The following is a 12,463-nucleotide window of genomic DNA, read 5'->3' on the forward strand; positions in this document are numbered from 1 at the left end:
CATCTTTAGTGACTTTATCCTGACAAGACCCCTTGAGGTAGGGCCATTGTCCCCATTTTACAGATGGGAGCTGAGGCACAGAGAGGCCAAGTGACTTGGTCAAAGCCAAGGTCACACAGGGAATCTGACAGAACAGGGACGTGAATCCAGATTTCCCAAGTCTGACGCTGGTGCCCTAACTACTAGACCAGAAGCTAGTTGATTGTGGGTATTAGTGAGTTCATTGTAGGTAAGGAGAGTACAAGCACATCCTGCTTATTCCGTGTCTTACTGCAGAGAGAGTGGACTCTCCATCAGAACTACCCGGAGGAGTCCCAGGGGTGACCCTCTAAAGACCACAGAGCTTCTAAGATGCTTGGGTCTCCCGGGAGATGGGGAGAGAGCTTGGTAGCCCTGACAGGCTGCTGTGATGGGTTGGGAGTCATGCCACCCAAACCAACGAAGGGAGACACAGAGAGCGTCTGTCTTGGAGTTAGCCATGTGATCACTTAATGCACAGAGATGAGAAAAGGCCAGCAGCAAGCAAGGCCCTGAGAGGCTGGCATAAATCATTCAGCTTTTGGTGCTGCTGCAGCATTGAGCACTTATTTGTATCTGCCCATCAGACAGGCAGGAGAGAAATCTTATTACCTCTGTCCAGACCCCTGAGGAGCGTCACTATGTTGCTAGGCCACACAGCTGGGTACTCAGCCATATGCTCCAAGGGACAAAGTTGAGTGTAACTGGGGGATGTGGTGTGGCTGAAACAACAGTCTCACCAGTGTCTGGTTCTGGACTCCCTTCCTCAGAGCAGCCTTGACTTGCTGTCAGTTTTCTGTTGTAATTTATGTTCTTCCAGGGTGTAATGTAAGTAGCACGTCAGTTTTGTCCCGACTCCTCTCCCCCATTTTTTTCACATCACACCCACTGACTTTGGGATTCTGCAGATCCTCATGAGGATCCGCAGTGCAGCACCATTTTTCTACGATATGGTGCTCGGGCAAGTCGACCAGACCAGCTATGCCGTGTTAACTGCTGTTTAGAATGTGGAGGCAGGTCTTTTCCTAAGGGTACATCTACACTACAGCGGGGAGTCGATTTAAGATAAGCAAATTCAGCTACGTGAATAGCGTAGCTGAATTCGACGTATTGCAGCCGACTTACCCCGTTGTGAGGACGGCGGCAAAATCGACTTCTGCCGCTTTTTGTCGGCGGCGCTTACTACCACCTCCGCTGGTGGAGTTAGAGCGCCGATTCGGGGATCGATTGTCGCGTCCCGACGGGACGCGATAAATCAATCCCCGAGAGGTCGATTTCTACCTGCCGATTCAGGCGGGTAGTATAGACCAGACCTTAGAGACTGAGTTTTTCAGCACGCATGCCACTGCAGCATCTGCCTGTGGATTTGCAAAACATTTTGGGATCTGGATGAAAGGAGATTAATAGATTTTAAGGCCAGAGGGGGACTATTGTAATCATTTAGTGCGACCTCCTGTATAACACAGACCAGAGAATTTCACCCACTGGTTTCTGCAGGAACGGAAAGGATTGCCTTCTGTGCAAATGAACATTAAAGAGCCTGATAGTTTGTAGCTGAACCAGAGCACATCTTTTAGCAAGGCATCCAGTACTGATTTAAAATCTCCAAGTTATGGTGAATTTTCTACGTCCCTCAGAAAACTGTTCCAATAGTCAATTACTCTCCCTGTTAATAAGTTCCCTTTTATTTCCAATTTGAATGTTCTCATTTCAACTTCCAGGTGTTGGTACACTGTCGCCAGATACATAAACATGATGTGAAATCTTCATTCAGACCCCCAACCCCAGCAGTTTCTTGCTTTGAGGGCAATGAACACGGTTCCAAACAGCCCCTTCTCCGCTCACTCATCGCCTCTGCCTTGGAATGGGATTAGGGCTTCCTCTGTGCTGATTGAATTTCCTTCTGCTGCGGAGTTGAGCTACCCGCTGGTAAAGCCCCAAGCTTTCCTTGTTTTGTCAGCATGTTTAATTGGCAGCCGACAGGAAAAGCATCAGCGCTGGTGTGGGGATCTCTGGGGCGGTCGGAGCAGACGTCCTTCTGCAAAGCTCATTGAATTGTCTTACACCCCTTAGAGCTACTGGCGCCCAATTCCTCTTCCACCAGAATGGCCAGGAGGCTGTCGCAGAGATAAATGGAGCAGCAAAAGCTTTTAGGAATACCCAGCCTCTGGCTAGGACTTTGATTTGATCTATGTCCCATAGAGGGGAATGCATGACTGAGATGGGAACGTTTTAAACCCCTTAGTGCCCCAGAGTTGAACAATGTAAGGAGGAGGGACTAGCACAGATTTGTAGATGGCATCGGTGCCTTCATCTTTATATGGTTTGCAAGGGAGAGTCCCTTGTGAGCCACTGCACAAGAGGGGTTAACTTATCTCTGTTCTCACAGTCTTAAACATGCATGCCACAGACAACAACTGTGGCATGTAGGAGTGAATGGCCAACCAGCTATGGCCTCCTAGCTGGAGAAAAAGGCACAGGGGGTTGCTGGCTACATGGGGTTCTTGTTCCTCACTAGTTAGGAAGCGGAAAGGACTCTGTTTGCCATGCTTTAGTCCTCTTAAAAAATGTCAGATGCATTGTGCTATGTTTGCTCCCCTTGGAAGGATCCTGTTTTGAAACAAAGGAAAATGCCCTTTCCCGTCCATCAGACATGCCAGCGGATGATCACTTTCCCTTCCACAGAGAAACAAAAATAAGCAGTGGGCTAGTAAAAATACCTCCCTGAGGAACAAAGGGTGCCCCAAACAGCGGATGACACTCTGTAAATGGTGATGGATTAGGGATAGATGGGGTTTTCCTGTCTCCTCAGCTCAGCGGGGCAGCTGCTGCTTTATCATGGGGTTGTGTTTGTGTTTGCTTCACTCTGGGGTGAGGAGCAAGTGACACTAAAACTGTCAAGATCCCCACCTCCTGCTGGAGACTTTATCAGAGAGTCCTTTGACACCATGACTAAATCTGCAGCTGATGCCCACCAAAGCACTAGATGTTGCTAATTGACTGTAGTAACTAGGGGTAGAGGTGGGCCTGAGCTGAAATGTCTGGGTACGGATCTAGAAAATTCTGGGGTGCCCGAATATGAGTTGAGCCTTGTTTCTACTGACTGGAAATCTTCAGAGTAAAAAACACAGTTGCCAGCACGGAAGGATAGTCTCTCTTGGGGGCATATTTTCAAATGTGGTGTCCAGATCCTGCACGTAGGAAGTCAGATGGGCAGGCGGGCACCCAGTTAGGCACCTTCGTTCTGAGCATCTGAAGGAGAGATTTGGGAGGGTTTCACTTAGTTGCCCTCCTTTTTAAAAAGGGTCCCTAGGGTCTTCTTTCACCATTTTAGCAAAGGTGTATTTTCTCAGGGATACTTGGAAGTATCTTGCACTTTTATAGGGCCCTTGTTCCAATGATTCCCAGAATGCTTGACAGACCCTTGACCAAATTCAGACTCCATGTAAGTAACTGCTACAGAAGTCCGTATATTCAGGCTGAATTTGGCCCTCGGTATTTATTGTGGATCTTGCTGCATCTACCTCTAAAATGCAAGTGCAAGTCTCTGCCACCAATCTTGGAGAAGAATTAGAGGAAGTGTCCCTACATCCCAGGGTAGACAATTACCTGAGATGGAGCTTGGCCAGAACATCAGCACAGTCCCATTACTGGACTGTTTTTTTGGTGGAAAAAGCCAACACTATCTTTCACAAAGTTGTTTGCCAAGTGACAGTCATTCTTTCGTTTTGTGTGAGCTTAGTACTTTCAGATGCTCTTTAACTTAGCCACACAACAGATCCAGCTTTCCCTGCAAGCTTTCCGATCCCATTCTCAGCTCTCTAAACAAGCCATTCTGTAATCCTTAGCTGCGTTTAAAACTGCATATAAATCCTTCGGACTCAAGCAGGTGTCTAAAGCCTCTGAAGATCTTTATTTACGAACTGCGTGCTACTGTAGCCAATAAATAACTTTAATTACAGTAAATACAGTAGGTTTACAATGTTACCTTTTCATTTTTCTTAAAAAAATAGTGTACAACAAAATGGAGAAGAAAACTGCCCCTGTTCCTGTATAGTGAAGTCGGATTAAAATATTCACAGCAGAGGGTTAATACAGGCAGGGGGAGCCTTGCAAGTTATGTGCAGATGGGATCTTAAAATAATTAGTGGAGTGTGATTCGAGTACCATCCAAACGATTCCCTGGGCAAAGTACAAAACCGTCTCCCATCCAACACAAAAGCACAGAGGGACCCGTTCTTCTCTGTTACATTGCTGTAAATCTGAAGTAGTTCCACTGAAGTACTCCAGATTTACACTCATGTACTGGTGTGCAGAATTTTGGCCAGAGGACATAATTGGGAGCCTAACGCTTGGTGTTGAAAATCGTATAGTATCAGTTGGAAGATTATATCATGTTACCTAATTTAAAATATCAGCAAGTCGCTGCTGTGTAACCTGTGTCACTTCAGGATATCAGAGAACTTCACACCTGTTACTGAAGCTCACAACTCCCCTGTGAGGTAGGTATTACTGTAGATGAGTAAAACAGACTCAACAAAGTGACTTTTCTCATAGAGCTGGTGGTAGTGCTGTAACAGAACCCAGGAATCCTGACGCCTCATCCCGTGCATTAATCCCTAAATCACACACCCATGCCAATTAAATGCAAGGGATTCCTAATGAGGCAGGAAATTGGTTTGCAGCTTAATGCCAGGGTGTAAAGTCAACACATTCATTTAAACTACTTTGAAGCCAAGTTGTTTTTCTCTCCTGGCTTTGAACATCTCTTCCTTGAACCCCACCCCTGACAGCCTGAGGCAGCCCTGTCCAATTTCACACACTCTCCTTTGTTCCTTTCCTCCCTTTTAAGGGCTCTGGCTGAGCCTGATGCGCAGTTTCACATAGTTAGACCCTGTTTGAATATCCACCGGTGCTGCTTTGGCCTTGTCTTCACTAGGAAAAAATGGTGCGGGTTTACCACCAGGTGTTAGCTAACTGCTAATAACTAATATGTGGTTAAAACTCGTTGTAGTTTTAACACATGGCAACAGGTTTACTAAAACTAGAACGGCGTTATCCACAGTAGGCTTCTACTATGTGCTAGCTAACTCTCTGAGCCGGAAGTTGGCCCTTGCCCTAGCTGAATGCAAAAAGGCCATTTTTCTCCCCCCCCCCCACTCTGCTTCTATCTTCATCCACAATATTTCAGTGACATCTTGCTGCTCTGTCACTCTTCAAACCATCTGCTTCCTCTCCCTCTCTGCCGCTTCCCTTCTTGAGATCAAGAGGGAACAAAACCCCACAAACCAACGGAAAGAAACTGCAGGGGAGAAAATACTCATTGATTTAAAAATCCATAGATAAGATGTAGCAGTCATAGTGTATTGTGTTTTCAATCTGCAAAATACTTTGCAAATGTACACTAATGAATCACCTGTGCTGTAGGTAAGTTTTTAAATTATCCCACAACTGACGCACAGAGAGGTGAAGTGACTTGCTCAGCGCTACAAATGGATGCAGTGTTGGAACAAGGATTAGACCTTGGGAGTTCCTTGTTCCAAGTCCTCTGCTCTGGACACTGGATCACAAATTTCTATTTGTGTGTACAGTACAGTCTTACATATACTTAAGATATTACAAAATTGTTTAAAAATCATGCTGAAGAATAATACTTAATAATTAATATAGCGCTTTACATTTTCAAAGCACTGTGCGGACCTTAATGAATTAAAATTGAGGACAATTGATTTTCAGGGGGACTTAGCTGCATTTGTAAATTTTACCCACTGTATTTTAGATATTAGAATGTATTCCCTCTATTTAGAATCTAGAGCCACATTCACGAAAACTGGTAAGTCTGTAACATTTGAAATCCAGTTCAAATAATTTGTCACATGTTGCATAAAATGTGCCTGTGATACAGTTTAACAAAAATGTATGGAAAAATGCATTAACCCCCACGGAAAATGCTAGGAGTTGCTACTGTTTAAAATCCATTGGTATCTCCAAGCTATAAATTTTCATTCTCTAGACCCTGTCACACTCAGATACTTTGTCTCTGACCAGGAGTATCAAGTCCCTTATTTTCCTAAGGCCATAAAATTCACTAAAATTGGCACAGCTGCAGGTACAGACAGTGGGGTTTGCAAGCACTTGTTTGGGACCATGACTAGATACAAGTGCCATTTAAATAAGTCTCCATTAGAACCGGACAAAGATGCTGAACCTCAGTTTAACTCGCTTGGAGTAACAAGCTTAACGCTGTTCACCAGTGAGAGCACCCCTCAGCCTAAAATGTAGTCAATGAAAACACATTCACATTCTATACAGATACCTACTGTCACATGCTTTAGTTTAGCTACTCTAAACTAGCCAGGGGGATGCAGACATCTCAACCCTCTTGGTGCCCTTGGAAAATAGGCCACTTTCCTCTTCCCCGGAGGTGCAACAGCCAGTTTAAATGCAATGGAAATAACTCACAGGCCAATCCTGCAAGGTGCTGAGAACCCTCAGCATCGGCCTCTTGAGACATGGGAACCTAGAACTCTTGAATTCTAATCTCAGCTCACCCTTGACTCTCTTGGCTGGTCATTTAACCCCTCTGCCCCAGTCTCCATCTGTAAAGTAGGATTAATATTTATTTACTCCAGCTGCACTGGTGCAAGGATTGTTAGTTCACATTTGTGCAGTGCTTTGAAGCTACACAATGCCATGTTTGAGCTAAGTATTGCTGTTGTTACCGTGGCTATAAATAATTCTGTGGTATTTCCACTTGGCCAGGTGGTTGATCAAGCATCAGGACTGATCCAGCTCCAAATCTCTAAGCTTTCAAGTAAGGTTTTATTCCTAAATTCCCCTTTGCCCCAGCTCCACTGGGAAAAAGGATGAAGGCCCAGCAAAACTGTGATACACGATAACAAAAGTGAGGCATTATTAACAACACAAAATAATTTGCAAAACAAAAGCAAAAGAAACACGTCAATAAAATAGGTTCAGATTTTTAAACATAAAATGTACAAAAATATAGATATAATAATTTATATTTAGACAACAGCTGTCATTCATAAACACTGTAACAATCCACTAGGGGGAACCAGAAGGTAATTCGTTGCTAAATAGATTATGGTGCAGAAATTCAAGCTGCAGAATTAAACAGAGGCAGCGATGAGCAGGGATCCTGGTGAGGCTATGGCCTTGTTTTCACTGCTAGAAAAGGTAAATTTATTACCATGGGATAACTGGCAGGCATGAGCTATTTCAATGTAAAAACACTTTAGTTTTACCGTATGGTGAATAGCCCTGTACCCCTTTCAGGGGCTGACCTCTCATGTTTACCTCATGGTAATTCTAAATGCCTTGTCTCCACTGTGTTTTTAAATGCACAATAAGACCCAGGACACACAATAGCTTTAAAAATGATTAGTTAGTGCAAGCCATCCCCGCTCCCTTTATGACACTGAGGGCGACTGTGGTGTTTAGCCACAGCCCACATCACCCCATGGGGAGCACTGGAAACAGAATATCTCCTGGAGTCCCCTAATTGCGCTTTGTAGATCAATTTAAGGGCTGCAGCATACTCCCCAGTTGGCCTCCCAGCTGTACTACTTTCCATCCCTTCTTGCCCCCTTTTGGGAGAATAGCACATCTGGGCCCTGGAGGAACGATAGCAGTAGCAGCTCTTGTGTCCCCTCTAGCTCAAGGGTTGCAATTCTGGCCAAACCTTACACAGACTGTGTAAGGAAGGGCAGGGGCTATTTGGTCCCTCCTCTCCTTACCAGCCCCCTTCCATCCTCACTGCACAATCCTGTGAAGGCCAGACAGAATGTAGACCCTAGTCTCTGGACCCTATCTGCATAGTTTATGAACCAGCTAGGATGGGGTGGGAGGATGGGGAGGGGAAGATCCAGCTAGCAATCTTCAGGAGAAAATCATTTTTGCTACAAATCCAGAAGGAAATAACCTGGAGTCTTAAAGCCTTCCCCAGGCCCCTAAATTTTCACAATCATTCTGTGAAATGTTCTTTAGCAGTGGTTTGATCCTGAGAGTCCAAGGGAAGTGTGGATACTCAGAATTGGGGCCTAGATGCTGGATATTCATTTCACTTCCCCAGTCTGTACAAAATATGCTGCCCTTAAAGACAGGAGCCCAACCCTTCAGTCCTTACTCATGGACAAAATTCCTTTGTCTGAACAAGAGCTGTGGGTACAGATCCAATGGGCTGGATTGGGCCTCAGCTACTGAAAATTAGAAGATGACCTTTGGAGTCCATGGAGCTATGCCAGTTTACACGAGCTCAGGCTCTGGCCCATATATTTGTGGAAGTTTACTTCACTTCAAATCCACACTAAAAACTCCCCTTAACTTCAGTGGCAGATCTGGATACACCAATAGTGGCAGGGTCAGGCTTAGATTTTAAGGGGGAGATTTTCAAAGGCACCAAGGTCTGTTGGGCTTCTAATTCTCATTGTGCCTTTGAACATCTGCCCTTAAACCAGATGTGTCTTCTGATCTGAATACTTGAGGTATTGACCTGCATAAACCTTTATGCATTGAGAGGATAGTACGTGGTATACTCTGCCATCTTATAAATCAAGTGTACTATTTGCTCACCATAGATAATGACTTTCTAGTCTCATGGGATCCTTGCAGTGCTAGTGCCTCTGAGGCATTTTATGAAGATACGTAGCCTTCTGAGACGCAGTAGGCTCAATGATGCTGGTAGCTGGGATGCCAGAGTCCCTTTACAGCATGTAGTTGGGATTCGAATACCCTTATACTGTTGGTAGTAGCTATTCCGAAACCCCTTACGTTCTTGTAAAGTTTTAACAGAATTTTGTCTAGTAAGTTTTGTGAAGAATTTAGCAGGCAAGAGGAAGGAATTGCTGCTAATGCTGATATGGTGCTGTTACTCCCCCCGGAGAGATCCCAGCACTGAAATCTGCAGGCCCATCATGGATCAGTTCCATACAGTTATTGCAGGAGGGCATGTGTGCATGGCAGAGGGGCATAACAAGATTCCTCAACTAGCCTCATTGGTTCATTCTCAGCAAAACTGGAGAGGACAAGGAACTGGGTGCCTAGCACAGAAACTGTATTTCAGTCCTCCTCCTTCCCATTGCATGGTGTGGCAAATGTAATCTCCTGGTTAGGTAATTATGGAATAAGGTTGGTCAGGTAAGCAATACCGTCAGTTATGAAGAAAGAACATATGGGCAAGTACCCCTGAAGACAGCCTGGGAAACACAAGAGAGAGCAGCGAAACAGGTGGTTGATTACTCTTAACATGCAGTCTTTTCACCATCAAACTTCTGGCCTTACAAACTTTTCTCCGCCAGACTGGTCGCTGAAACAGCTGAGCATCCCGTCACATGAGCATCCCTCTGTTAGCTGGCTGTGTGCATCCTGCACGTGAAAAGCCAGACTCTCGCACTGGTTAGACCTTGATCTCACAACTGTGGGGCATGGCTAATACTTTAGCTAGATGGGAATCATGCCCCCCTTCCCCCTTTAAGACCCCACTCTGTGAGCTGAAGATGAATTCCTCTGAAGTCGCTTTAATAGGCTGGATCTATCTCCCCAAATTTGAGATTCGAGAAAAGTATTGGGGAAAAAAATTAACAACAATAAAACACCCAAAGGGAAAACAACAACCGAACAATCGCAGGATGTGGGTAATACTGAAGGTTGCACCTCTTATCATAACAGCCAGGGTGACCCGTTGGCCAGGATTGCAAGTCAGCCCCAGCATTGCCAGTAAGAGGCAATTAAAACAATTTCCATTTCACCTATGATCGATTATCTCTTTCTTTCTTTACCACTTAAGGACTAAGCTCCTCCCTCTCCTTTAGGAGAGGGCAGGGCACAGAGATTCCTTTCTCTTGAGGCTTTTTCTCCTTGAGCTGGTTGCTGCAAAATAGCTGATTTTGGCTCGGCATCTGGGAAAAACTCCTCCAATAATATTCTCCCTTATCTTTGAACACCAGAGCTGTCGGTTCAGAGGTGGCTGTGGGGTTGATATGGAGCATGCTGATAACGTTGAAATCCTTCCCCTCAAAAGCTAATGTACATATTTAAAAAAAAAAAAAAAAAGTCTAGTTTAGCAGTCTGGTTATTTTCGTACATGGCTTCGTAAGGCAATAAACCTACTGGATAAAGTACATAAGACAGCTGGCTCCCAGAATTCACACAGAATTCTTCCTCTTTGTGTTTTTTTTTTCTTTAAAAAAAATCTTTGATTGGTTAAAGACCCATGTCTTGTATGAAATGTTCTATTTTCTAAAAAAATGGGTGTTTCTTTTACGTTGATTTTGACAAACCCCTTTTTTGTAGCGCTGTTGTGGCTCAAACTTGTAGTTGCAATGGCCAAATGTCGAATAGTTCCACGCAGGCTTAGGAGGAATTGTGTCCAATGATCCTCAATTGGATTGGCCAGCATCAGAGCTCCAAGTAGCCAATCAGAGCCAACATCACTAGAGAGTTAGTCATAATAATGACAGTATGTGGTGCTGGATTGGCTGCAGAATTTTCCACCATCATACTTGTGCCTGAAAGAGAGAAAAATAAGAAACAACCATGATGAATGATTCCCTTGTTGTACTGGTACCACCGGTTTTCTTTTTTCCCCAAGGAACCAGTGAGGATTTGGTGAAATGTTACTCCTTGGAATGCTGGATGCTGCTGCTTTATTTATTGTTGATGCATCTTCAGGGAATAATTTTGTTTACAAAGAGAATAGAAGAATATTTACTATGGGCTAAATCCTGAAGGACTCAGGCAAAACATTGAACTTAATGAGAAACTCGCCTGCAGCTTGTCGGAGCTAAGGGTGAAATCTTTGCCCCATTGAAATCCATGGGAGCTTTGCCATTGATATCAGAGGAGTCAGGTTTTCACTGTAAATGAATATAAATTGAGTACAGACTTCAAGGAGTTTGGCCCACAATGATTAACACCAGCTTCAGAGTAGACTAAAGGGAGGGCATGATAATGGTCTACCTGTATGTGAAGAATTCAAATAGAGAGGCAGGAGAGGGTTAACTAGGATAACTCACCAGCCACACCTGAGCGCTGGAAAAGGGTACTTGCAGAAAGTACCCTTAACTAAAGTGCATGTGTAAAAATAGGTCAGGTTACAGACCAGGGCTAGAGCTGCCCCCGCTTTCCCACCCCATGTGCTCAATGGAAGAAGCGGGATCTGGAACCAGTGTTCATTCTGCTCTATGGGCCAGAGTTGGGACAAAGACACAGACTGAGACTTGGTGCAAAATAGGGCAGCGAAAGGAATGATACAGGATTAGCTCCTTTAAATTAACATACCACCTCAGATTCACCATTGTTTCCAAGGGTCAGTAAAATGTTATGGCATAATGGCCATTTGGGGCATGACTAAGGTAAATGAGTATCCACTTGTGGGACATGTGCAAAGGAATAAGGCAGGGAAGGGAGAAAGAGAAACGCACCGCCATTTCTGAGGATGTGAACCTCTGCTGGGACTCCGTCTCCTCCTGGCCCCGTTGCCCTAATCTGCACCAGAGCATGAGTGGAGTCTTCAGGCACTGGGATCTCAATCCGGTTCTTGCTGGCCAGGTACAGCGTGGGAGTGGAGTGTGAGTCCTGCCGGTAGAGCATCTGTTGGGAGATACATTTGAGTTTAGTGTCATGGAGTCTTTCCTTGTTTTCTTCAGCACAGTATGAAAGAGGAGAACTTGCTACATGCTGCCTGTACCTTGTACCCCGTGACAGTGGACTCATTCGCCTTTGCAACCACAGGGTCCCACTTGACGCTGACACTGGAACCGGAAAATGTCCAGGAGATGTTACCAGGTGGCCTCCTTGGGGCTAGGAGATAAAAGATGATTTGAGAGTTCAGTGAGGATGAGAAACAGAAGAAAGCAAAAGGAGGCTGCTCTACCCGAGACCAAGGGCTATCAGGTCACCTTCTGAGAGCCACTGGCCAACCTGGAGGGTAGGTAGCACCAACATGGCTAGGAATAACAGGAGAGCATTTCAGCTAGAGTCATCTGAATAAAAAACAACCCGATATAACTGGCAACAAATCATGTTTTCCCTTTGCTGGATTTGAAATGTTTCTTTCTGATTGACTCCCAGCACACAGCTGGGAACAGTTCTCAGCCTGAAAGCATTCTTGCTCATTTGTCAAACTGTTTCTAGACCTTGTGTGTTGTGAGCTTTCACACCTTACGTTCACCTCGGTCTGATTATCATTAGCTGTTTTGTTTTATTTCATTGGCAACGTATTAGTAGCTGATGACTCAAAAGCTAGCAGAGTAGGTGAGTAATAATTAATTCTAGAAGTTAGGGATTCGCGGGCTATCCTAAAGCACTGGTGCCTAGCTTCAGCAATAGCTCTCCAGATAATAGCTGCTAAATTCATGCTAGAATTCAAATAGAGAGAAAATCAATAGCCATGGTTATTCGAATGATATGATTTGAGGACCAACAT

At 44.7% G+C, this 12,463-nt stretch overlaps 1 protein-coding gene across 1 annotated transcript in view; it reads right to left on the minus strand.

Annotated features, from left to right (window-relative positions):
- Positions 1–6,823: 6,823 nt before the first annotated feature.
- CNTN2 (contactin 2) overlaps positions 6,824–12,463 on the minus strand; it is a 53,697-nt gene continuing 48,057 nt past the window's right edge. Inside the window, exons 21-23 of the mRNA XM_005306413.4 lie at positions 11,726–11,838; positions 11,460–11,628; positions 6,824–10,544 (exon numbers count right to left, since the gene is read on the minus strand). Of these exons, the coding sequence (XP_005306470.2) occupies positions 10,435–10,544; positions 11,460–11,628; positions 11,726–11,838 (392 nt within the window). The 3' untranslated portion in view covers positions 6,824–10,434. The remainder of the gene's footprint in view (positions 10,545–11,459; positions 11,629–11,725; positions 11,839–12,463) is intronic.

This window comes from Chrysemys picta, chromosome 4 (genome assembly GCF_011386835.1).
Source record: "Chrysemys picta bellii isolate R12L10 chromosome 4, ASM1138683v2, whole genome shotgun sequence".
In the NCBI taxonomy this organism is placed as follows: domain Eukaryota; kingdom Metazoa; phylum Chordata; order Testudines; family Emydidae; genus Chrysemys; species Chrysemys picta.